The sequence below is a fragment of the Echiichthys vipera genome, assembly GCF_963691815.1.
Source record: "Echiichthys vipera genome assembly, chromosome: 3".
NCBI classification, from domain to species: domain Eukaryota; kingdom Metazoa; phylum Chordata; class Actinopteri; order Perciformes; family Trachinidae; genus Echiichthys; species Echiichthys vipera.
The window spans coordinates 10,264,731-10,292,395 of NC_139828.1; the positions used below are offsets into that span (position 1 = coordinate 10,264,731).

The 27,665-nt window shown below is 43.0% G+C and overlaps 2 protein-coding genes across 3 annotated transcripts; both read right to left on the reverse strand.

The window, feature by feature from the left end:
- Positions 1–12: 12 nt before the first annotated feature.
- Positions 13–27,207, reverse strand: dot1l (DOT1-like histone H3K79 methyltransferase). Of its 2 annotated transcripts, XM_083911102.1 has the most exons (28): positions 26,862–27,207; positions 19,699–19,742; positions 19,520–19,594; positions 17,846–17,909; positions 17,055–17,283; positions 16,840–16,934; positions 16,492–16,554; positions 16,351–16,406; positions 15,915–15,994; positions 15,392–15,460; positions 15,187–15,293; positions 14,243–14,284; positions 14,059–14,154; positions 13,660–13,882; positions 13,371–13,484; positions 12,613–12,704; positions 12,414–12,515; positions 11,253–11,390; positions 10,874–10,999; positions 10,119–10,558; positions 9,909–9,999; positions 9,666–9,815; positions 9,356–9,398; positions 8,561–9,180; positions 8,129–8,334; positions 7,632–7,705; positions 6,414–7,106; positions 13–4,313 (listed from the first exon to the last, which is right to left on the reverse strand). In XM_083911102.1, exons 1-28 carry the CDS (start codon positions 26,940–26,942, stop codon positions 4,303–4,305), a joined length of 4,224 nt encoding a protein of 1,407 aa, XP_083767228.1. In that variant the 5' UTR covers positions 26,943–27,207; the 3' UTR covers positions 13–4,302. The 2 variants fall into 2 exon arrangements, with proteins under 2 accessions (XP_083767228.1, XP_083767227.1); XM_083911101.1 differs by lacking the exon at positions 13–4,313 and having other exon boundaries at positions 6,163–7,106.
- LOC310966822 (uncharacterized protein) lies at positions 4,644–5,405 on the reverse strand (the record flags this gene model as incomplete). Its single annotated transcript, XM_083940750.1, has 2 exons — positions 4,644–5,281; positions 5,327–5,405. 2 exons carry the CDS (start codon positions 5,403–5,405, stop codon positions 4,644–4,646), a joined length of 717 nt encoding a protein of 238 aa, XP_083796876.1.
- Positions 27,208–27,665: the final 458 nt, after the last annotated feature.

Sequence of the window (27,665 nt, forward strand, 5' to 3'; positions counted from 1 at the left end):
AGGAGGGGGAAAAAACATGAATTCCATTTGTTTCATTATAACATCTTAGGATAAAAGCACCAACACCGAACAGTAACAATTCTTGGAGACCCAGGGCCTTTTGGAAAGTAGGTTTGCCGTTATTGCACCTCAAACCTGCCCTGGCTTCACCGCTCAAAGATCACTGTACACATACTGTAGGTCACGCGTGTCCCGTGTCAGTTTACCCCCCAAAATAATGGGAAGTATCCCAAGAAAGGACGGTGAACTTCCTTCTTGGAGACGCAAATCTAGACAGAGGCATTTGTGAGATGAGGAAGATGCTGAAAGTCGCTTCACAGCTTCTGGACTCATAAAGCTTCATAAAGCTGGATTTCACTGGAGGCGTTGGACGTATGTGACAGTGAGAATGAATCGGAGATGTGACATTTTAATTTTACCTCAAAATACACCTACTGAGGGGTTGCCCTGGTCCTGAGTTGGGTTATAGAAAGGGACTTAATCATGACACAGGATGGTGAACAAGTCTGTGACGTGCAGTAGTTTTAAGAAAAAGATTGGCGTAACTTCAAGCCTTATGGGAAGTTCCTGAGTTAAGACCTTTGGCAGGATTTTAGCGTAAACAGCTTCAACTGCAAAGCTCTCAGATTATCAATAATGTACCAGGATGGAGCACGCTGGAGAACTGCATAGAAGCTTTAATTCAAATCATGCTCATACACCAAAGGACTTGAATAACAGCACCTCATCCCTTTGGCTGATGATAGAAGTAGCTACAAAACTGGATGAAATCTGTCATGATGGTACTTTTTTTTTTCTGTCATTCCCACAAACTATTCTCACTTGCACATACACCACGTCCTCCATATTAACAGAAATTTCCGCAGGTTAAACTGTTAGGAAGCCGCCAGGCAAGCTTGCGTTGAAGATTATTAAACCGTAAATCCCTGCAGCACAACAGGAGAAGAGTAGTATTTATCAATAGCTGCAATTTCCTAGTTTAAAGTGAAGGAGAGCACCGTGCTGTCTGTCTTGACTAGTAGTAATAAAAACTGACAGGATTCTGAAGACACCATTAAAAGCATAACATGTAACTGCAATTGCATCAAACACCAAGAAGAAGAAAATCAAAACAGCATCAACAATAATTACAAAAGACCTCTCAGTGCTGGTAACAAATGGACTACAGTCTCTAATTATGATCTAAAAAGGAGTTTCTTCTTTTCACATGAACACTCGCAGGTGAGACACACGCGAGTGGACAGGAGTTTACAATAAAGCTTTGATTATTAGTCTAATCTTCCCTTAGATATGCACCGGCAAGTGGGTGGGGGAGGGGCACACGCACACAAACTGAGCTTAAGTGTATTCCCACTATTGGATAAAAAGGGAGGCTTGGCTGCTCTCTCTCCAAACAAAGTGACGCACACGCATGAATCCGAACACAAGAGTTTTACACCAGTACGTCTTTGCAATGACAGTATGCTCACATTACAAGGTAGGGCCTTGGCAGTAAGACATCTAAAGACAGTGTGTGTAAGAGGTTGACACGTAATATTGTATGCACCAGTGAAGATTTACTCTGTAAGATCTGAATTGCCATTTCTTGCAAACAGAAGCACCATTTTTCCTGCAGAATCTGGGTTAAAAAATAAAAAATGAACAAAAAGTCATGAAAACCTCTGATACAAGCGTTGACAGATCTAGTGCTGGAATCTAGTCGTGTTCAAGGCACAGCACCGTTGTTTGTCTGCGTTAAATACCCAGCTTTTGAGTTTCTAGCTCTACCACAAAGGACTCGGGTCTTGTGCCACCATGTTGCTCAGCACCATCGTTAAGGTCCCGCGGTGGCAATGCGTCACTCCCCTTGGCTTCAAGCCTTTTGTTTAACAGGTTGAGTTTAATTTCACAATGCCAGCGCCAAACACCTCTTTCCACTTCTACATATATATATATATTTATATACTTATAGATAGACTGTATATAGATACATATTTCATATATCTTTCTGTTTATGATGGCGAGACGAACAAAGAGAAACAAAAACGTACGTATGTACAAAAACAGTGTGTCTTGTTCGCTTCTGAGAGCAAAGCGGGTTGACGTGTGTTTAAATCTGCGGCGTGGGAAACACGAACGGACATACCTGTTTACTCAGCTGTTGCAGAGTAGTTTTATCAAAAGATGGTGTCTACAGTTGTACACTAGGCATTCAAAGAACCAGACAACAGCATATTAAATATGAGAAAGGAAATGCCAGAAAATGGCTTTAAAAATGTCCCTGTGTACAGCACCAAGTATTTGATTTGTTTTGATGTTTTCACTAGAGAATAAATACGATCAGGTACAGTCCGGATTTAGCACCATTGTTTTCAGACTGTGAGTCAAGTACACACGTACACACACACACACACACACACACACACACACACACACACTCACACACTCTATTGCATTCTACAATGTCAACACATTTCATGATAATAAAAAAAATAAAGGAGAAAAAACAAATACCAAGGCAAATGGAGAAGACTGACAGCATAAATATAATAATCTAAATTATACACAACTATACAGTCGGAGAATGAATCACATTCACAGTACAAACATTGTTTACAAAAAAAACAAATTACACAATAAAAGCAAACAAAAAGGTGTGAAGACAGTCCAGTAGTTTGTTGTGGTTATGGTTCATTGTTGTGTCAGTGTGTGAGGATTTGCATGCGTGCGTTTGTATCAACTATATGCAGTAAAATTCTACATTTTGTTTCCTAGACAGTTGCTTAAACCTGCATTTCCCAACAGCAGAGATAAATATGAATACGTTTAGCTTAAGAAGAGTTAGAAATTCCTGCTGTAAGAGTATTTCGGCTGTGTTCCCACATAGTAGTGTGACTTACCAAATAGATTTAGGAAGAAAATGTAAATAAATACAGAAAGTGGCTGACTACAGAGAACCATCTCATTAAAAGAATTTCATGGGGTCTTTTTGAAAAGAAAATGTACTCAGCTCAGCGTTATTGGCACCCATTGAAATGTTAATAATTCACCATATTTTCAAAATTTGGCTGAAATCAGAACATATCTGATGTGTTCAGTCTTCAAAACATACACTGATGTTCTTCCATATTCATTCTTCAGTTCGAATCAAAATGCCCGATCACTGCCACGAAACACCAAAAAGCAAATAAACTTTGACTGATGTGTTAAATATCTGACAATAGAAGACTGAACCCCAAACCAGACCGGGTTTGGCACCAATTAGTTGTTAGTTTTGCGCAGCCAGAGCTGCATTTTACTTTTTAATTTTACCACTTTACTTTGAAGTGAAGATACTTAACAGTAAGTAAGCCACACTTTTATTTTAGTAAATACTGTAAATCATCAACATAAGCAGAGTTTAACAGGTGTCAACAAAGCAGCCAGGACTAGCACGTCTTCTGCTACATGAGTAACTTTATCTTACTATCCAGTGTGAAGTTTGACCAAAATACTAAGTTCCTCATCTTGTTTCATACTCAAATATGTTGCAACAAATATTGACTTTCACCGAAGGAAGGAAAACAGAGATAAGAATGTATGCAGAGGGGTGCAACTGCATGACATCTGAGCAGAGTTCAATTCGCTGACGTGTGTGTGTGTGTGTGTGTGTGTGTGTGTGTGTGTGTGTGTGTGTGTGTGTGTGTGTGTGTGTGTGTGTGTGTGTGTGTGTGTGTGTGTGTGTGTGTGTGTGTGTGTGTGTGTGTGTGTGTGTGTGTGTGTGTGTGTGTGTGTGACCATGCGCTCATATGAAGTAAAACTTTGGAGGGAACGTGACACCAGAGTCAGATCAAAAAGGTGGACTATGTGCTTCAATCTGTTATTAAATGTTACATTAAAGCATTAAAACAGATTGTTTTGCTAGTTTGCTATAATAGTGACTAAGACAAAAAGACACCCTATCGTTCTACTGAGCACCTTTAATTTAAAGCAGACCTCTTGATAATTGACTCCAACATTTAAACACTCACACATAAACATGACCAGTACCTATGAATTCTACTCAAGGTGACCATAGTGGTGGTTAGTATGTGAGTGTGTGTGTGTGTGTGTGTGTGTGTGTGTGTGTGTGTGTGTGTGTGTGTGTGTGTGTGTGTGTGTGTGTGTGTGTGTGTGTGTGTGTGTGTGTGTGTGTGTGTGTGTGTGTGTGTCAGAGGTCCCAGTACAGAAGCCGGTCTTGGAGGCGGTCGGATAGTGCAGACATTTTGAAGCACCAATGAGTGAGGAGAGTGCCTTGGTCCACACCTGGACATTTGCATAGTTTATTTAATTATGAGGTAGTTTTCAACAATTACCTGAAATAAAGAAGACAGAAAAAGATGTTGATGAGCGTTTCTCTGGATGACCGATTCAACACGGCAATGAGCAAATAAGACAAAACAGTGTTAAGTCCTGCCACCTTCAAAACCCATTTATCTCCCAGCACGGTTTTTATACTTTATCTAATACCCATGAATTCACTTACCTTGTTCAATCAGAACAACCGCTTGTGGGAGAACAAGAAAAACAGGTTTCCTGTTTCTCTCACTCCCTACCAGTCCCTCTCTCATTCTCTCCCTCTTTCCACCTTCTGATTGCCTTTCGCCCTTCCCCCTCTCCATCCCCCCCTTCCCCTCACCCCCAAACTATCTAGGTCGGGAGCCAGGGAGCTGGGAGGTCGTGTATGTACCATGCATGCCCTGAGTCCTCCACATGCTCCCACCACCACCTGAGCTGCTCGCCTGTGGTGGAGGGGGCAGCCGAGGGGAGTAGTGCACTGCGAATGGACGAGACGAGGAGGATGTCGACAGAGAGGAAGAGGAGAGGGAAGCAGTCGCGGCGGCGGCAGCAGAGACAGAAGAAGAGGTGGAGGAGGAGATGGAGTGAGAGAGGGATGATTGTGCTCTCTGGTGGTGGAGCGAGGAGTGGGACAGACGGGAGGAGTGGAGGGAGTCTGATCTAGATGATGGCGGGGCGTCGGAGTGTGTGGGTGCCGAGGAGGAAGTGCTGTGCAGGGGTGGAGGAGGGGGCAGGTTGAGCGTGGGAGGAGAGGGGCTATGCAGGACTGACTGGGTGCGGCTGTGCTGTGCCTGGGAGAGGGGGAGAGGTGAGGACACGGAGGTCAGGCGCGTGGAGGCTGGTTGGGGGGTGGTGTGCTGCTGGGTTTGGGAGGAGGTAGAGGAAGCGGACGAGAGACTGAGTAGAGAGCTGAGGCCTCCAGAGGTGGGCAGAGTCACCCCAAACTGATGGGAGGAGACTGTGGGAACCACGTGGTGAAATATACCTGCAAATCATACAGCAGAAATGGAGGGAGGAGGGAGGGCGAGACAAGGGGAGGAGAGAGCAGATAAAAGTGGCAAAGAGGAGGGGGACAAAGAGAGAAGCAAGGACTGAGCCAGGTTGTGCATAGCGCCAAGCAAGTCTTCGACGAGCACACAGAAAGCAAACAGAGTCAGTCCACTGTGACTAACTAAATGAGTCGGCCAATTTAGGATTAAAATGTTCTTATTATAGCAAAATGTTATTTCTGGATTGATTTTTGCGCCAAAGTGAAATGACTCTGACATACAACTCCAACAGATACACCCACAGAAAATGACTTTATATTCATGTAAAGCATAGTATTCATTTATGGTCAATCACAGGTTTCAAGACAGATCAGATTTTTTTTTTTATTTTCATAATTTTTGTTAAAGCTGATGTCAGTAACTTTCTGGAAAAAAACTTTAGCTCTGATAGAAATTGTTAAACTAGGCAGTGCTGATATGAATCGATCGTCTTACTTTGTGTTTTCAGATGTTATATAGTGTTTTAGTGTACCGGTAAGCTGGTAATGAGAAGGTTTGCCTGGTTTTGGGCTCGACTTGCTCACAATCCCTTTTATTTTACAGCTGATAGGTGCACTAAAATATATTTCTGATAAGACTTTGTGTGAGAAACAAAACATTGATTCAGATTTGATCAGCGCTGCCCAGTTTGACCGCTTGATCAGAGTTCACGATGACATTAGGAGCACACAGAGAGGTTTTACTCGGACTGAATCTGCTGTCAGGAAATAGTGACAGTTTCAGCAAACACGAAAAAAACCCACATACTTTTCATAAAAGTGACCAACTTTAACTTTAACTATCATTCTGTTTAAATGCAACATTTTCCAAGGGTGTTTCCAACTGCGGCACTCAAGCAGCCAGTCCACGTCAAAGCGAGGCAGCACAGAGTCAGTCAGTCAGTCAAACTGTCAGTGAGGCAGACAGAAAGACAGCAGCATTGGACCTCCACTTACCTGGCTCTATTAGCAGGCCCACTCCCTCAGACTCATACTATTCTCTATCAAGATGACCCCAGGCTAAGACTATGACCTCATTTGACTGTTCAGGTAAATCTTTACACGATCTGTTTGTTATTAGGATGCTCACCTCCAGCCGCTCCCCCTGCCAGCCCAGCACTGGAGAAGCTTCCCAGGGCAGAGTGTCCGTTGACGAGCCTTGGAGTCCCACTCACCGTGGATCCGCCTGTCTGGGCCCCGAACAAGGACTGTAAGACTGACGCCCCTCCAAGTGGAAACTGAGACCCCAGGTACTGCCCCACAGAGGATCCTGTGGTTGAGGAAACGGCTACAGGACTGCCCCCCACCTTCCCAATCAGAATGCCTCCACCACTGTTGGCAGCAGCAGCAGATATGAAGAGGTTCTGACTGGCCAGGCTGCTGTTCGTCTTCAGCTCCCAGTCGCGAGCGGCCTTCTGTTTCTGGGCCTGGCGTTGGTCGGAACCACTGCCTCCCTGGGCACCTCCACCACTGCCGCCTCCGCCCCGGGGCCCTGCCTCCTGACTGAGGAAGGGGTTGGGGTTCATGTAGCTGGACGACTCTCCATCACTGCTTTTCCTCACCTGGTGATGATGCTGTTGTTTGTGGTCAGAATCTGAGTCTGTGCCCCGGTTTGAGCCCCCCATGCCGAACGGAGAGCCCCCCTGTCTCATGTCAGAATTGGGTTGCTTGGGGTCAGAAATGGGTGAAAAGGTCGATTTCCATTTGCTGGTAGAGGACAAGGAGGACGAGGAGGAGGCCTCACTGCCTGTGCTGTTACCACTGCTGCTACCAGACTTCCTGACTAGTGGAGGAAAAAAGAAAGACGGGTTCTCGTAAGTAGCAGAAGCTTAGATTACGTTTTTATTTAGGGCGCACACACACTGTCCATTCGTACCGTGCCCAAGCTCGCTTCACCGCTAAAGTCTAGTTCGTTTGACCAGTGTGAGTACAACTGTACCGCGCCCAGGCACGACACTCTTGACGGCCACAGCCTGGTTAAGAGAGGTGGTAAATGTGTACAAGCAAGGGCGTGAGCATGACGGCGGTCCTGATGTCTATTTATATGCGTCTGTTCCCCGTGACAGACATTAAAGATGCCGCCAAACGGTTCGCGGTGGTTTGATGCAGTGGTGGAGTGTTTACAGCAGATTTTGTCAGATGAAAATATTTTTAAAAAGTCAGACAAAACTATCTCCGAGGGGTGAAGTATAAGCAAGAAGCATTCGAGGCGGGGGGAGAGGGAGAGGGGACAATCACCCTAAAGCACGGGGCACGGTACGAATGAACAGTGTGAGTGCGCCCTTAAAGTGACATTTTCTTTTCTTACCTCTTTCACCATCTCCTAGTCTACCAGGTCCATCTCTGCTCTCCAAGGATATAGTGGCAATTTTTCTTTCAATTCTAGGGAGAAACAATGAACATTTAAAAAACAAAAGACAGAATGGAAACAAAATGAGTTTGAGCTCTGCAATATCTGCAACAGAGCTGAGGCAATCAAAGGAATCAGAAATACTTTAATAATCCCAGGGGGAAATTATTTTCGTTGCAAACTCCAGCTATACAAATAACATATTTAACAACAACAATATTATTCAGAGCACATATATATAAATATGCTATATATATATATATATATTTTATCACCAATTTGAGATTAAAATAGAGTATAAAGCTAGGAAAATGTGTAATTGATCGCCTGGATACTAAGCAACAACCTAGAAGACTTCAGAGAAGCATCTGTCGTGGCTAATTATCTTGTTAATATGGCAGTTCAGGAGGTACATCGTCATTAGTCTGATCTACATATTATAACGACTATATTACCGAGAACTGGAGCTGTCGGCAGGGTATCCTGAGTCGTCGTCATCAGAGCTGGGGGCCGAGGAGTAACGACCTGCGCCGTTGAGCTCCAGGGGGCGCTCTCTCTTCAAGATGGGAGGCTGGTCCAGGTCAGGCCCATTAGGGCTGCGGCTTGATTGTTCTGGCGAGGAGATGGCAGAGATCTCCAGAGGCTGGTTGATGTTGTTCACCTGTTGGAACAAAAGACATGCAGAAGACACTGAAATAAATACAGGTCTTAAATAATGTGGGAGCAACCACATTGCCTATGTCTGCAGTGAAATCTGGGTGTAAATTATCGATAGACTCCGGTCATTAGAGTGCTCGACTTCATTCAAAACATATGACAAAGTCTAACATTAAAACTATCATATCAGGTTCCTGTCAGGCTCTCTCTTCCAGCTTTTGGTGACTCACCATGGAGTTAATGTTGAGTGGCGATCCTGAGGAGTGGTTGTTGGAGCTGAGCCCGGGGAATGACCTCCTCTTTGGGGATCCGCTGGTTGTGACAGCCAACGTGGAACTGCGTTTCCTTCTCCCTCGCCTACGCCCCTCCTGTGAGCCGAGGCTGTGAGAGGAGTGTGATGACGACATATGCATGGGTGTGTGAGTGTGCTGTGTGCCGGGGGACTGGTGGTGGTGGTTTCCATGGTTACTGTGGTATCCCTGCTTGTTGCCAGTGTGATGGTGGAGGCGTGATCCTCCGGCCCCGCTGCCTCCACTGCCTGACGAGGAGGATGACGAAGATGAAGAGGAGGAAGAAGAGAAGTAGATTCTCCTCCGCGGTTCACTGTCCTGGGGCTCTGTGTCAGATTCGCCTCCTTGGCGATCCTGTCCATCTTCTGGAAGAATCCTAGGGGGTCCGTCTGCATACTGGAGCACCCCTCCAGTGCTCAGTGGTGGGCTCTGGATGGGACCCCCTCTGCCCATTGGTCCTGTCAAAGGAGCGTTAGGGTGTGGTGGAGGTGATGAAGAAGCACCATTATGGTCCTCAAGATGGGGACCTCCGTTCATCAGCCCTGAGCTGGAGGAATATCCTAAAAAAAAGACCAAACAGTTAAAGATACAGGATCCAAAGGAGGAATAGGCAGTCAAATATCAAATATAAAACACAAAATATTGAGTGCACTCAATTAGTGATACAAAAATAACTGGTCATTCCTTTGTAATAATAGTGAGAAATACATTAAGTGGTTGAAGGGTTATCTTTACCATTGGTCTGACCCGCCTGAGACACTGGACTTGGAGTACTTCTCTGAAATTATGAATGCAGACAATACATCACCATGTAAAATACCCCCTCCCCCCACCCCCCTGGTAAATAAACATTAAAAAAACTTCAATGTATGATTATCCAGGTGAAACAACTAAAATTTGACTCTAACCTGTGCATTTTAGAGTGTACACATGAATCTAATTCTTCACAAGTGAACATTTCATTTATAACATTTGGAGCAGGGCACTAAAATAGAGCTACTACGTGACAGCATCTACATTACAGTACAACACTGACCATACTCACCAGTCTCTCAGCACGACTGGGCAGCACAACACTCGCCAGAGGGATGCTGACCGGTAGTTTACTGGGGTGGACAGTGCTCAGAGGGATACTTATTGGAAGGCTTGTAATGCTGTTGTCACCCTGAACAGATGGGCTCCTCTCCTTACCACCCTATGAGTGGCCAAAGGGAAAATTGCCATAAACAGTGAGAGAACTGCAAGGAAGGTAGAAGTGCACAGACAGCAGAGAAAGATAAACATTTACCCTCTCAAAACCTTTATTCTGGGCATCAGATGCATTGGGAGAAGGACAGTTCAGTTTGGCTCCGAGCGGAGAGTTAACACCACCCATTTCCCTAAAAAGCAAACAGAAACACATAAATGTGGCTTCAACTATTTAGCTCCCGTTGCTTGGGAAGCAATTTGTAGACCTTGAAAAAAAAATGCAAAAATCAGGCTTTAGGTGCCAACCAACCTGTGTGTCATCAGCCCTGGACCTCTCAAGTGAGCAGAAGCAGTGGGATCCTGGTTAAGGTGCCTCCGCAAGGCAATCTTGGCGGGGGAGAAGCGTGTGTAGTCAGGAAGAGCGTAGGAGGAACTTTGCTGCCTCAGCCGGGCGTCAGGGATGGCAGGTACAATCTCATGGTCTGGAGAGATGGGCAGGTATCGAGAAAGAAGCTCCCCCTTTGTGTTGGCCCGATCAAAGCAGGGTGAGCTGGTGCCGTTGATAGACAGTTCTGGACTGACACCGTTGAGGGCTGGGGCTGAGGACAGGCCAAGCTTAGAGGAGTCCATGTCTGTGGAAGAGCGTGATTCGAAGCTCTTTCTGTATGGGGAGCCGTCACAGGGGCTGTAGGATTTGAGCTGAAGCAGCTCTTGCTGCCTTTGACTTTTCTCCAGCTCCACAATGCTGATCTAAAAACAGACACCAGGGGGAGACATTACACAAGAAAACAGGATACTTCGATGAAACAATGCTGACATGTCTTGGAAAAATGTTTGTGACAGCAATTCAGCAACTCTGTTCAGAGCTACATTTTATTCAGTTGAGGTGACAAGGCTAACTCCTTTGAATATCTCTGAAGAGCCAGTTGGACCCAGAAAAGGGGCGGGAGGTTGGAAGAAGAGGCCAAAGAACACAGCAAGTATGGAGGAGCATACAAGAGATGGAATTAAGAGATACAAGCACTTGGTAATAAATCCAAAACATTGAGGAGGTGAACTGTATACCTGCAGCTCCAAGCAGTGTCTCTGTTTTTCAGAGATCTGTCTGCGAAGCGCCTGCTTCTCTTTCAACAAACTATCCAGACACAAAGAGCCCCAATCTAGCTTTAGCTCCTCACATCGAGACTTCAGCTGAAAAACAACAAACACACACGCTTGCCATTATTTATTTGCTTGGGGAATGCTCTAGCAGAGTGAAATATAACTTCATATTGGCTTGAAGTGCTAAACTGTGTAGTGTAAACTTAGAGTCAAACTGGGACTTCAATCTCCATTACACCAATGTTGAGCAACAGGAATGGTGACAGGTGTGAACCACTGGGGATGATGCCGTAGTTATGGGGTGGAAGTTACAGTAACATAGTAACAAGCCCTGAGGTCTCACCAGTAGCAGGCTGTGGTCTCTCAGCAAGGCCATGTCTCTCTCAAGCTGCTTAGTCTGCTCTTTCAGCTGACGATTGTGGGCTGATATCTCCTTCTGGGCCTGCAGCAGGTCCTCCACAGTTAAGGCTTTCACTCCCAGCTGATTATCACACACACACACACACGCACACAGGCATAAATAGCGTCATACATCAGCTACAAACGCATAATGCCTAAACAACAATTTAACATCATTGAAACACTTCTCTGTTCTGAACTCCGGTGGTTAAAGTTCTCACCCATCTGCAGCAATGAACTGTACGCAGAAGTACGTATACAGTCACGTATTTGTACCCAAACACCTGGACCAGTGCACACTTGACTGATTAACATAGTGTAATAAATAAATGTTTGGATGCTTTCGATGTTTAAATATAGCCAAGATAAAACACTCCTAGTGACTAAATTTTATTTTGTATTTCATGTTTTTCATAGCATAAGCGATGCTTTTCAGTTTATTCATCTGTTGTGACCTGTTGGGAAAGTGTTTGCTCAGTGTTCTTACAGATTCAATACTGAAGTGTTTGAAATGTTCCTTATCTTATAAGTCAAAGTTGTCAGCTAAATGATACCTCAGTACTCAGCAAGTGGATTTTGTAGTGTAACTGTAGCTTCAACCGGGGTACGAACCATGACTTCTGTGTACCATTACGCCCCTAGTACACAGGGTCTGATCACTGTAACCCAACATCAATGTTGGGTGTAAACAAAGCTTATAACAAAGCACGTCTGACTCACCCAACAGTGATGCTATCAGTCTCAGGTGCAACAGACTTAAAGTTTCAACCACAGGAGTTAATGCAAGCTACAACATAACAAGGGCAGCAAAAAACCTGCAGACAGGTTGTGTTGCGCTGTCTGTTTAAACCATGTTCATCTGGAAATGGGACATACATGGAAAGGAATATACGCTCTTCATGTTGAGCACTATTTAAGCACCAATCTTAGTACACATGCTGTACTGTAGACTTGTGTGTATCCTTAATTTAATAAATTACCTCAAAATAAATTAACTTTATGAGCATGGATAGAGACAAAAGAAATGATGGAAAACAAATGATGCACATTCTTTGTTGTTAATCTAAGAAGTTACTGCTGAGAGAAGTAAAGAAGAAGTTCCCACCTCATCTAGCTTGGTCTGAAAGAGACCTTTGATCTTGTCCTTGTGAGTCTGACAAACAGAGTGGAGCTGCTCCGCCTGCCCTGACAGGTCCCTGTGTTTTTGCTAGAGACAGAAAGGACCAAAAAATACAGGGTAAGAGAGTGAGGGGGGAGGGGGGGGCTGCAGCAGGAACAAATCAATAATGTCTGCATGCCATTACCTTCTCCTGTTCTAAAAGCTGCTGCAGGTTGGAGCGGTACTGAGGAGTCTTCATATAGGTCATAAACTGGAGGTACTGAACTTTGATGTTATCTGTAGAAAGATGCAGGCCAGGGAGGGGACAAGAGAGCAAAAACACAGGATATGTTATTAGTTAGGTTGTTGGAGAAATCTCAGAACACCAAACAGATTAAAATGAGCCCCTTTTTGACTGCAGGAACTTTCCCGGGGATTAGGAACTTTTTGTTGAATTTCAACCACAGTGACGAGGGTCTAAAGTAAGTTACATCGACAGTATTTTACCCACTATAAAGTCCCTTATTGGAGGATAGTACTTTCAAGTATGGGGACTATGGGGAGGTCGGGTTTGCAGGGATGACCGTTGCTGATTGGTGAAACACACATCGCTGCTTCTTCAACTCGTGTGGCCTACCGCTTCATCATGTTGCTTTTTCATACATTGGTAGACTAATTTGCTTTATCTTTACGGGTCTTTCGACTGCGGTGGAAACACATATAACAACAGGCTGAAGGAACCTTGTAGTTCCTTAAAAATATTTTGTTTTGACTAAAAGTCCGGGGAACTTTGGGTCGAAACACGGATATGCAGGATTACACTACATTCAGACTTTTGCATTAACTGGAGATAACAATGCGCTCATATTGAAGCTCACTGCATCACTAAAACTACCAGTTTCAATCCAGTCAGTCAACCATATTTTGATACAGATTTGAACATGAAAAAAAATATCCGCTCACCTAGCAGTTGTTGCAGACCAGGAGGTGTCGGGCTCAGAAGCAGCTGACTAGAGGGATAGTGCTGGACCTTAGGAGGTAGCTGGTAGAAGGGACTCTGAGGTGGCCGGTATGCATCTGTACACGCAAGAAGCATATTCATGTTACAGTGCAGATGTAAAGAGGGCAGTAGTCATCTTTGTAATATCAAGGATATTCTGTGTGTGTGTGTGTGTGTGTGTGTGTGTGTGTGTGTGTGTGTGTGTGTGTCTGTGTGTGTGTCTGTGTGTGTGTGTGTGTGTGTGTGTCTGACCCTGAGGGGGTGCTGCAGAAAGGGTCTTGGCATGCAGCAAATCCAATGCACTCTGATTCTTCTTGTTTTTCTTCTCAGTAGCCGGGGCGGCTTTCTTGGGTCGACCGCGTTTCTTGTTGTTCAACTTGCGAGCTTTGGGCAGGAGTCGGGCTCTTCGGGGTTTGGCAGAGGACTTGACCACTGTCACCAAGCTAGGATCCTCCTCCTCACCGCCAGAGTCCTGCTGTAATACGCATTGGACAAACACACACGTAGTTAGTCATACAAAATACATACACATACCTGTACACAATACAGCAAAAGGAAATGCAGTTAAGGTTGATTCCTATTCAATCACCACCAAACTGTTCCTAGGATTTGCTTCCCACACAAAGTCTTGTAAATCTGTGCATGTCCTACCTTGTTTTGTTCTTTAGGTTTTGTAGGCGTGGTGCTATTGCTTTTACTATCTTTCGTATCCTTCTGTTGACGTCGCCGTGCTGCCTCTTGCTCCTCCTAAAACAAGATGGACCGTTTCATTGTTTGATACAGAAAATAAAGCGACTCGTGTCACATGACATTTAGGAAAAAGAATACGACTTACCCTGAGTTTAGGATTTTTGAGACTAGCAAAATAGTTTTCAAGCTGAAACACAGAACAAGGAAAAACAATTGTAAGACTCTTTTTAAAGCCAACAACCAATGAAGACTTCATGGATCATTTTTGCACCCTGCGACTTGTTTTGGCAACATAATTAATTGTAGACTGGTTCATGTTATTTGTCTTCCTATGATTCTTTCGATTATGATATTTCTATTCATTTAGGGGAAGACACACAGCTCTCGATCACTCAACCTTTGTCACTGCTCATTCTTTCAGGTTGATTTGACTTTACTCACTTACCCATGACATACTAAGATGTTACAGCTTTTACTGTTGCATACAAATATGCAACAAAATAACAAAGAGCACAAAACATTGTCACTAGCACTCTCTCACCGGGATTTCCACCGATAACCAGTAATGATTCTAACTATTTACCAGAGACACACACATCAGCGTGCCCCTCTATAAGCCACTCTCTCTCTCTCGGGGCCGATTACTCATTTAGCGGCCATTTAAACCCTGCCCATTAATGCGCCACCAAGACACATTGTGATCTGATCACTCAAATTAGTTGCCGCAGTGTAAATGTGTCCTGATGTGTCCATGATAAGGACGTAACAGTAAATTGTGATGACGTGGTGGTTGTTGTGGTGACAGTGTACCAACAGCTTATATCTTGCCTATTCTATGAAGGTGTTGGACAAAGTTTTGTGTGACCAATTGTTTTTCCCTATGGTACAAGATCGGATTCGGCAGGCAGTGACTGCCTAACGTGACTGGTGAGAGTGCGAACATTCGCAGGGCCCTTCGACCTTTTAGTGGAGGGACATAGGCAGTAATGCGAGCGTTGAGCTGGACACACATAATAGACACAGGTGTTTAAAATCAAGTGTAACCAGGGTGTTAGTGTTCTCAGATTTTTTTCTAGTCTCTGCACTTACTATGGTACGGTCTATGGTATGCAGGTAGTAGGAAACTGGCTTCCCAGTCCAGGACACAGAGCCTCTCAGTGGAGAAAGCTCCACCACACGCATTATTGTGCCAATATCTGCAGGACAGAAGAAAAACATGGCACTGCTTGTCAGACACACATCAAAGGAAGCATGAGACATTGAAATCTGCTTTTCCGCTATTTGTGTTACTTACCACTCAAGTTTCGACTGTTTATTCTAAAATTTAAAGGTGCAAAAGGTTTGGAGGATACAATTTTTCCACCTGTGGAAATACAAAAAACAACAAACAAAACAATCAATAAGAACATTTTCTTCAGTTAAATTCTAGATGCTTTGCCGCAGAAGCATACAGTAGCTCCTATGGCTCAGCCTTATTCATCAACCTTTGAACAGTTTACTACTGAGGCCTCATAAAATGTCTCAATTTGCTGTGGCTCATCAGTCATCTGCTCTGCGATGCAAGTCATGTAATGACTTTTACGATGACAAATTAACACATAGCTCAACTGTGGACATTTACAAGCACCAGTGGAATGAGAATACCATATTTCTATCTCATTGTATTGCTTAAGAAACGACAAATCAACCCAGATTTTAAATAACCAAATAAGTGCTCTTATGGTTGTCAAAATGCACTGTGCATGTGAAGACTTTGGCTACCTATGGCTACAATCCACAAGCAGTGACAATTTTGTGGTTCGCTGAAAAATACTGACCTTCCTTCATGTTAGCAAAACGCTCCTTCAGCTGGTGATCTACCTCTGGACCAAAGGCAAAGTTATTCACAAAAATAATACTGCAAGACAGACAGAGAAAGAACCATTTTAGATCTACAGCTGGCAAGAAAAAGACTGTGATTAATGTTTGGCAAAGTTCTGCAGACACATTTATTCAAAATGATTGCTAACTTTCTTCTAACCCTTTCAATATGGGGACCCTGCATATAATGCTCTTTATCTGGATGAGTTAAACCTGGTTATTTGTGAGGAAATAAGTTTCACAATGGTAGCTTTTATCACAGGACTGAACCCTTGCATTATAATGTACATCAATTTCTATCTGACTAGTCCCTCTGTATAAATGGTCTTATTTGAAAATGAAATGGAAAGTCCATCTTTCAGGCGGTTACGGTGACCCGATTTGGTTTAACACCTTGTGGTGGCGATTCTTTCCTTCCATTCTTCAGACAGAAAGTCACCTCTCTCCAGCTGAAATAAAGAAAGCAGAGTCATTGTAAACATCCTGAATACAGAACAATATTAAAACATTCTTGAAAGTGTGCAGTAAACTTACTGTGTACTCCCCATGTTTCTTCCCGTACCATTTCATCCACCTTTTAAACTCTTTATCCATGGTCTGAGAGAAAGAATGTGAATATTAATATCCAAACAAAATGCTGATGTGTTGCAACAGGGTAATGATGAGAAGATGAAATGTGAACCGGGGAATCCACTCTGAAGACTGATTGGACTCAAAGACACCACACAGCAGAAAAACTTCAAACTTCTCTGTTTTTTTGCCAGCGGTGATTTGCACTGCATGAACACTGCGTCATTTGACTACAATGACGGAGGAAGCTGGACTGTGCTGTTGTCTCCGCTCTCTTTCCCCTCTGATCCTGCGACATATCTATGTGGTTACCTCTGCATAGGTAGCTGGAGTGTCTGCTTTCTCTACACCGTAGTAGTGTTTACAATTGGTTGCTGCTGCAACCTGCAGCACTACCTGTCCCACTCCTGCAAATAAGAAAACAATAGGTTCAATGTTATTATTAAAAACGGTTCCCATTCCAGGTTTAGTAAACCGTCAACCTATTAACACAACTAAGTGACGTCTCAAAACAACATCGGACTAACCACTGCCGAGGTCAACAAAGGTGTCATCTTCCATCATTTCCATCTCGTCGATGATCTGAGCCACCAGGTCGAAAGACGTTTCTCCGTACACCTCAGGGGAGAAGGGCTCATAGTTGTTCAACTTCTCCGGGTCGGTAACTGAGTGGTTGTACACCTGCTGTAGGATGTGTCTCAGCAGCCCGTTGGAAGGCCGCTTGTTCAGCTTCATGGGCTGGGTGGTCCCTTTCCACTATAAGGTGGGATTATATATTTATTCACATGCACAAATGTACACACAAAAAGCTGAAAACAAGGTATAATGGCTTTCCCCACACCTCAGTGTGCAGATATTATCCAGTGACGCTGGAGAAGGCCACATGAAAACACTAGATTAAAAAAAAAAAAAAAAAGATTTCGGAATAAAATCCATAAATAAGAGACATTTGTTTACAAATGTGGACTAGATAGCTACAGCGCTTATGAAACATCTCTGGTCGATAAATACAAGCAAAAATAATTATAAACTTTAACGGAATTCCATTGCTAGGCGACAGCCTTGGTCCATTGTAACTTCCTGTCAGCAGATGTCATTCACATACATTGCAACAGGAAATAATCTAGGACTGTTTTGGAATGTTTTGTTTACATCTTTGAAAAGGTCCATAGTTACACGTCCTTATTCTTGTAAGACGTTGTCATGAAGCACTGATTCAAAGGAACAAATCAATAGACTCACAGCACTGTATAATGTAACGTTTCCACATTCTCTCCACCTACAGAGCACTAAACACCCTTCACACATATGGACTCACAAGCTGGTGAATGCTGTCAATGGCCCTGTTGTACTTGTCACAAAGTCTCTGCATACTCTCGAAGCTGTGAAAATAACCAGACACAAAATAATTACCATCATTTTGTGAAAGATTAAGTCTAACCTCCCAGTCGAGCTGGGTTGAAAAATTAAATTTGAGCTTCATTTCAATGATCCCATATTAATTCACGTCACAGAAAATCAACCTTTTCTTGGTGTGAAATCAGAAGATATAAGGAATCCATCGGTACCAGCCGTGTCATGCTAGCTTGCCGGGAAGGGGGTTTAATAACGCTCCAGAGTGAGGATGAATTTTTGTACTTTTTGTGTATTCAGGTCCTGTGTTGACTGCTGTCGTGTGTTTGTGTTAAATAAAAAGTACATTAATGCAACTACTTTGTGGTTAATTCTTAATGTATTTTTTTTTTTTTTAACAATGCACCAGGTTAGAGGGTTACTTGTACAGCTTTACAGCATTAATTCCCTGAGAATCTCTTTCATATCCAAGCAACATCGGTTTGGTAACTGATATATCACTAATTGAATCGATATGTACCGTATTTTCTGCACTATAAAGGCGCACCTAAAAACCTTCAAATTTCTCAAAAGCCGACAGTGCGCCTTATATTCCGGTGCGCCTTATATAGGGACCAATATTGAGCCACAACAGGTCTCGCAACTACGGTAAGCAGCCGCCGACTCTATTTTCACACGTAGAGGAAGTAACGCGCAGTGCATGTTGAGATATATGACTGCGCGAAGCGTGCCGTTTCATTTCCATTTGTGTGTTTGTGTAAAGAGCCCAAAATGGCTCCTGTTAAGAGACATGCTTAAGACGCAGAGTTTAGACTCAAGGTGATTAGTTGCGCAGTAGAACACGGGAATAGAGCAGCAGCGAGAGAGTTTAACATTTATGTATCAATGATGCGGAAGTGGAGGAAGCAACATGATGACCTGCGCCAAGTAAAGAAGACTAAACAGAGTTTCCGAGGGAACAGAGCGAGATGGCTACAGTTGGAGGACAAACTTGAACTCAAACTCGTAACCCCAGCCTCGACTGTAGCGTCTATTCTATGCGCCTTATAATGCAGTGCACTTTATATATGAAAAAAGTTTCAAAATAAGCCATTCATGGAAGGTGCGCCTTATAATGTGGTGCGCCTTATAGTGCGGAAAATACGGCAATCAAATATAACCTGAACTCAAGTTTAGTCAGGAAATCAGTGGTGATATGCAGCTCTAGGAAAAAGCCATTGTTCAAAATCAACATGTATTGCGATATGTATCGTATGGTGGTCTCTGTGTCGTGGTCATACCATGAGAGTGTAGGCAATACCTACAACCAACACCTATTTTACAGTTGATTTTACTTGAACAATTCATCGTGTGTAACTCTAAAAGTACTCCACATATATATTGTGTCAATGGTGAGAGGGAAATTCACTGTTACTGTCACTTTTTTTGCTTTTTAGAGGAAAACAACCTCAGAACAATTAGAAAACAAAGACTGTTCGATCAATAATTAGCTGACTCGATCAAAGTGTTGACCCTGTAAGATGTTTTTTATATAACAATCTCATAATCTTCATAGTCATTTTAATAAGTTTTTTATTCCCAGTGTCATAGCGATACAAACGAAACAAACTAAAAGATTCTGACGTGACCCTCGGCTCACCTCTTGGTGTCGTAGTCAATGAGTACGTAATTTTCCATGGCCAGTTTGAGGTCGGGGATCTCCTCACACACCCACCTAAAGAAAGTACAAACATGAAATCATGACGAGATCATACACCAGTGACAGTCACTTACTGTTTGTGTGAATGTAGGAGTTCAGAGGGAGGAAAGGTCACTTACCGAATGGTCTCGATGATCTCATGAGCAGCATCATGGTGTTTATCCTGAAAGCAGAGAGAGGGAACAAACTGTTAAACACCTCTCAGCATGACTCATTAAATTCAAGAGCACCACAAACTACAGCTTCCTTCCAAAATGAACATAAAGTTTAATCATCACCTCTCAAAAACAGGCTCAACAAAAACTGAGTCTTCATGACTGCGGGGTTTATTGCAGAACTGTTTTATTACACTGCACTGGTTTAAAGGTGGGGCAAGCGGTTTATTTTTTGGCATTGTTGAGCAAAAAAACCCACAATAATCTTTCATTACACTGTAGTAGTTTGAGGGAGAACTCGACTTCTCCAACTCCTCCTGGCTGTTTTCAGGCTTTAGAAAATCCAGTCTTTGACGGGAGACTTTGTCCAATCACAGGTCAGTTCAGAAAGAGAGTCTTTCTATTGGCTCTCCTACAAACACAGATGTGTGTGCATGCCCCTTCAGTGAAAGTTCTGCTGCTAACTGTGGCCAAAGACTCACAGCTGCAGCGAATTTAAGGCTAAACTATTAGATTAGACACTTAATTGTCATCCTTTTATATACATATGTACAGTAGGAATGAAACTGTGTAAAAATGTAGCCCAGTTTATCTGTCATAGAGCAGACATTTGTTGTGAAAATAGACAGGAGGGCTGGTGTTTTGGTGCTGGTGTTAGCCTTTAGCTGAGCAGCCCGGCTCGTCAGCCACCTTTACCTTTCCTCTCACATCGCCTCCAGTGTCTGCTATGAGGACCAGAGGCCGAAGCAACAGCACCATAGACTGCGATCCAAACGAGGCAACACCCGAGCCGGTGTGTGAGGAAACATAAACATGTCAGAGGAGCCCGGCTGCGCAACTTCTATGTGAGCGCGGCTTCAAGTCTGTGTGGAAGACGGCCGCTAAATTCCAGCGATGTCCGATGGCCTTAGAAAATCCAACATTTTTTGCTATTATTTTTTTAATTTTCGAAACACATGGGGGTATGCAGAGCCATGATACATGGACAGCAAAGGACAACATACACCCATACAACTAAAAAACAGCAGAAACAAAAGTAAACTGAGTAATAAAAAGACTGCATCAATATTGGGACCAGGTGAGCAAATGCAGCTAAGTCCTAGGTTTGTCTTTCAGGGCTATTCATGTAGTAAAGAAATCTTTCCCATTTAAATAATTATGTTATATCCTGTCCAGCAAAGAGAAGGATACGAGTTCAAACACTGCCCCCCTAGTAAGCAGGAAATGGCAGTACGTGACTGGTGTTGCGTGAGCTGACTTCCATTTCTACCCGGCACATTAGCAGCCTGCCCCATTCAGTACGTAGAGAGAAAATTGAGTTATACAGAGTGGACAGATCCCCCAACAGGAATAAGCACATGCAAAAAAAAAACCTCTAGGGACCAAAGTTTTCTGGATACAGTCATGAACTGGTGACCAAATGTCCTTTACCTTGGGGAAGTATCATAAGACATATCAACATTATCAACATTAAGCACTGTGTTTATCAGACCCTGAGTGACCACTGGTTGTATCCATGCACAATACCCAGTAAGACTTTGGCTACAGTTACGGTTAAGGCTAAATATTAGTAACATTACCTCACCATTTATGAGACATTAGTCACACTAGTCACACACTATGTGACCTTTGTGGTGGGAGAGGAGAGGGAGAGCCGCAAAAAGAGGGCTCACTCTACTTCAAATTGTGCCTTTTTCTTGCTTTCTTCCTCCCCCAGATTTTAGTTGAATGACTTAGAAACTGACAACTGAGAGTATAAAACTCAAAGCAGTACATTTTCTCTGCAGATATTGAAAACTATATCTATAAACCAGAGAGCACAATACAGAAAATAAAGAATACCAGTAGACTAACATAAAGAGTTAGAGGCCATGGACATCTGTCTGCATCTCATTTAAATTTCCATATTTTCTTCAAAAATTTTAGTATATGCCATTTGAGTTTATCATTGACTTCATTTTGAATTTCGACTGCTATTATGTCATAAGAAGAACACTTTTTTATTCTTGCTATGCATATCATGTAATTCATGGTGAGGGGAGTTACATGTAGAATACATTAATTTAAAACGCAGGCATACTGAAATAACTACAACCACTACAGCTATTACTCCTGACTCATCCTCTCTCTCATGGCAATAAAATCTTAGACACAACATCCACTGCAGATACATGTAGAGCCACAAAGATTAATCGAATAGTTGTGAACTATTATATTTCCTCCTCTATGGCAGTTTGAGGTTTGGACAAAACAAGATATTTGAGGACATCATCTTTAGGAAACACTGAACTGACATTTGCAAAATTTTGAGACATTTTATAAACCAAACAACAACTGGATTAACTGAGAAAATCATTTGTTGCAGCCTTAGATACAAGTGAGTACAAATGTCCCTAAATAACGTTTTAACTACACAGGAACTTGTGTTTCAACACTCATAATTTTAGCAGTCTGCTATATGTGCCTGAAGATCGTTGACAGAGTTGTCGGAATCAGCAGTAAAGGCGTAAGTCAAACTTGATCTATGGGACACACCTTAAATCAGGATTAGTTACTTCATAAGTATAAAGTTAGTTTACAAACACAATAAATGTCTTTAATGTGGTGGAACCGATTGAATAGAAACAGATACAACTAAAACTTTAAAGTAATAAGGACTTGGAGAAAAGACAGTGTAGGCTTCCTTTGTGGAAATAATTCAACAGTGAAATTAGCTCTGAAGCATTTTCTTCATACATTGTAAATCTCACATTTCAACAGCATTATACAGACAGTCTTATAGTGCTCATTTGCCCCAAAATCCATGCGTCTCTGACAGACAGCATTAATATGAAGTTAAACCTGCCTTGTGTAGCTGTAATATAAAGTTTAATTTAATTTGTAGTAACTCCAACCTTTAGGAAATTAAGTCACTCTTTTGCTCCAAACCATGTCTGAGAGTTACGTTTTTATGTAAATTTGGTTCAAACTGGCACTGAAGTCCAAAGCTTTAAATAAAATGTGAAAAGATTATAAATGTCGATAGCATGCGGGGAATGTATAGTCAGTCATTTTAGCTGGAGTGTGCGGAGCCTCTCTAGGGGAGTAATAGGACTCAAGTTACACCCAGAGCGCAGCTCGCCTGAGCCTGTTGCCTGAGCTGACCCACTGACCCACTTTCTGTCTCCTGCTCCAGCACACTGCCAAGAACAGCCTCTGGTGGAGGGAACGAAAAAGAAGGGGAAAGTGAGAGAGGAGGAGAATCAGCGGGTAACAAGGAAAGAAAGTGAAAGCAAGAAGAGCTAGAAACTGGGGAAAGTGAGGGGGCCAAAGAGAGGAGGGAAAGCCTGGTATTTGTCAGCCGTTTGCTGCCTGGCACAGCAGCCGCAGCTAACAGCTCACCGCCTGGAGCTCCCGGTTTCCCGCTCAATACTGCCCGCCACTACTACGCAAACTTCCGTCAAAGCTCAAACGTGCATGCGCGCACACTCAAATGTGCATGGTAACACAGGAAATCCACTTCTATTTCTGTCAGCGTAGCATTTCGGCTTCAGCTATATTATCAAGCTAGCTGTGTTGCTAAATAAGCAGCATGACCTACAAATCTTCCTCAGCAGATTTAACACACGATGCTCCACTAAATATAGAAAGTATAAAAAGGTGTGTGAGTATATGAAAGAGACTGTGTGAGAGGGTGAATTAAGAGAGGGGGGGTCACCTGCTCACACAAAGACGGCACACAGCAACACCAGCACAAGGCTGTTGCTAAAAATAAACGCTGTCTGAAGGGGAGAGTCAGACAAAAAGAACAGGAGACCCTCCTCTCTCCCCACTGTGGGTACACTGACGCATGTACGACTCCTCCTTTCTACACCACCTCTTCAGTCAGTCTCTTCTAATACCAATGTGACGCATTGTGGGTGTAGGGGTTTTACGCTACAAGCTAATCCACTACGTGTGCCTCAGCAGGCTACGACAACACATGACTACAACTACTGACAAATGCTATTTACACCCTTGTACTACTCTAACTTTCCATGAAGCACTTCTAACACAACATCTAAAACAAGTGACTGATGCTAGATGTATGTCTTTTTAACAGAGTTTGAAATGTTTATATAGTACCTGATGATTGAAAACACACGGCAGTCCAGAGGAGCTGTCTTGAGATGTAATTGCAGGTTTGTAAATAAAAGCTAAAGTTCACAGGTGAGAACCAAACCAAACACATTCAGCAGTACGTCTTTTAAATGCTATGTAGACCCGATAAGTGCCCACACCCTGAACCAGATGGACAAAGAGCTGCACCACACCAGAGGTGCTCTTCATATGGAAGCATTTACAGATGCACAGATGTGGGGATTTAACGACGGATGGGGAGAGAGAAAGGGAGAAACACAGCAAAAGAAAGAGCAATTATGGGCTTCATTCTGGGGGCTGGATTAGACTAAAATCACGCCTTATATTGCAACAGCCTGTACAACAGCCATGTTGTGTGTATCGCAACACAGACAGCACAGTGTCCATGCTCTGTGCGTGAGATAAGCCATTGTAATGCTTTGTGGGAGACAAGAATGAATCTACATGGAGTGAGATCTGTTGCTACCAGCAAGCAGTTTAGATGCAAAACAAACACTTGAACACAAATACTGGCATGCGTTTTTTGTAATCTATTAATACAGCACTGCTGAAGAGGAGCACTCTCTTCCCCCTCCCTGTAGAGTTGAGCATATGGACATGAGAGGAAGAGAGAAGAGAGAGGAAGTCTTTCCCCTCTGAAAACAGGAGGAGAGCACCACATGAACAGGCTCCATATTGCAGGACTATCAGCTGTTTCTAATTCAATGCACGCCAGCTTTTCCCAGTATAAATAGCTATCACGCAGGCTAGCACAGTATATTCAACAGTAAAAATTCCTGACATGCTTGCTCTTGTGTTAATCCTTACAGACCATAACATAAGGAAACGGGTGAGGCAATAAATTTCAGAGGGAGGAACTGTAAGTGTTATCAGATTGAAGCCTGGTGTAAAAGGGTGAGTCAACTGTCAGCCAAAGCAAAGAGGAGCGTTCGATTACATCAGCACGTAACTCTGACTCAGTGACTTGAAACTCATTTGCTTCATACGCCGCAATACAAACAAACTTAAATGCTTGAACTGAAATAACAAGACGAGGCCTGCTGAGGTAAAGCGTGGGTGTGGAGAGACGTGCAGGAAGACCCCACTCCTACATTCTGAGAAATTCAGTTTTTTTTTTTTGCTGTCAGCACCGACTGTCTCACCGCAATTACTATAAATGAGAAACACAACTTAAAGTTAACTACACACAACTGGAAAGACCACAGAAGTTTCAACTACTTTCCTTTCCGTTTTTCTTCAATGAGTCAACTGCAACCAGCCGCTGACAGCGTGCTTCATGTAAATACAACTTAGAGAAAAAACAGTTTGTTTCTAGGCAAACATGTCGACTAGTACTGACTTAGAAACTGAGTGATGATTAGATTAATGTGTCGAGCTCAAACTGCTAAACACAACCAGCTGGTCTCAACCATAGGAATGTCATTAGGCAAAAAACACACACAGACTAAGCACTCAAGGAATGTCACTCACATGCCTGAAGCACTGAGAAAGTTCACATAAGCACACACACACACACACACACACACACACACACACACACACACACACACACACACACACACACACACACACACACACACACACACACACACACACACACACACACACACACACACACACACACACACACACACACACACACACACACACACACACACACACACACACACACACACACACACACACACACACACACACACACACACACACACACACACACACAATATATCTATGAGTCCTACACGATTGTTTACTTCAAATGTTACACCTGAGCAGGGAAAAAATGACAGGATCATAACAGAGACACTTTGGGCCAAAACTAAGTCAGGGTGAGATCTTAGGGTGACACCTTCTCGTAGCTGGGTGTCCGGGTCTGTTGTAGTTGTTGTTACCTAGTAACGTTCACACCCTGATCTCCTATCTCCTGCATTGCCATGAACCATCCAGACCTCTGAGATCGTCTGAGGACAGGTCTGCTCTGTGTCCCCAGAGTTAAAACTAAACATGGAGTGGCAGCGTTCAGTTTTTATGCACCACATATCTGGAAAACTACGGGTCTGCTGCAACGGTCAGCGCTTTTAAAACAAGGAGGCGGCTTTTCTGTTCGCTGCTGCTTTGGCTTTTACTGCACTGTAAGTTCGATTCCTTAGATAGCCTTGGTTTTATGGTGATTTTATCAGATTGACAGTTTATAGCTGTCATTTTATAATTTTCGAATATGTGAATTCAATTTTGTGTTGTTTGTTATGTCTACCTGCAATGGTACAATCATTTTGCTTTATTGTTATTGTTTGAATTTTATTAACAATTTGAAAAAAAACATTTCAATCAATCAATCATTATGTTTCTTTCCAATGCTTTTAATGTTTTATGTAAATAATTTACAATCTAGACCCTTTAAAGTATTATTGTAGCCACTGTACTGTCACATACTGTAAATATTAATCACACTGTATTTGCACGCAACTGCTGCTCACTGATTACTTTGTTTATATTCTGACTTTGTATATTGTTTTCACATTTTTAAGAGAGCAGCCATACGTTATTTCAGTGTACCAAGTATAATGACAATAAATACAGTAAGTGATAGAGTGTGGTATACTCTGTAAAGTGGCCTGAGGTGACTTTTGTTATGATTTGGCACTGTAAATAAAATTGTACTGAATTAAAGACAATAAAAATTCTGATTACCTTGTTATCTAAAGGTGCTATACCAATAACCTTGCCTTGCTCTGCTGAAACATACCCTGGTCTGTGTGTTTATCTCCTCTGGGAATACCTCATGGTCCAGGGTCACAAGTGAACGACAACCTAAATATCGGATACACCGTGTCTCTCTGTCACCATGCCGACCAGTTTGACCTGATTCCCCGCAGGAGGAGCGTGCTGCCATGGCTCCTTCTTTAGCTAGCCGCTGTTAGCATAGAGAGCTAACTAACAAAGACAAACAACAACAAGAGACAAATGTGAACATCTTAACAGGTGAGATTTAAAGGTTTAACACTTACGTATATTGGTAACGGCCACGGGTAGCCGGCGGGTTCTGCTCCAACCGGCGATTTGAGCTTGAGCTCGAGCTTTTCTCCCATCCTCCGCTGTGGTCGGATAGCTGCTAACGGGTAACTGCTCTCTGTTAGCCAGCTGGTCGGTTAGCGAGCGGAGCTACAACGTGAACATTTTGTGATGAAAAAGACGTGAAAACGCGTGGGGTAAAAATGAAGACGTCGACGCTCGTAGCGCGGTAAACACTCCCACAACACGGTAGATGCAAATGTATCTGACTGGGTTTTGAATTTTGAATAAAACGCCTGTTTATGTCCACTGGCGATAACACCACAGCGCCCGTATCGCCGCCATCTTGCCCGGCATGAATAAATATGGCAGGGGGCCACTGACGTCACCGAGGAGCACCGTGCGTGATCTCAGCGCGTGGGGCCAGCACATAGCAGAAGTGAGCACGAGCGCTGAGTAATAGACATCACGACTTTTCCTGCTCAAAATAAAAAACTATTATGTAGACTTTTTTTTTTTTTTTTTTTACAGTCTACTTCACTGGTTCTCAAGCTGTGGTTCTTGTACCTCTGGCGGCCCTCAAGCTCTCTCTGGTGGTACTTGAAGAAATCTCCGAAATAAAATGATAAATACTAAATTAACAGACTTTAGGATACTTCAAATGTAATTTAAAATAAGTTTAGCATTTCCTGTCATATGTTTGTTTCTGGGAAGTTTCCAGGATTTATCAAAAATGTACCGCCCCCTTTGCAAACCACATTTTAAGAATACAAGATAACTTGAAGATGACACCTCCTGAG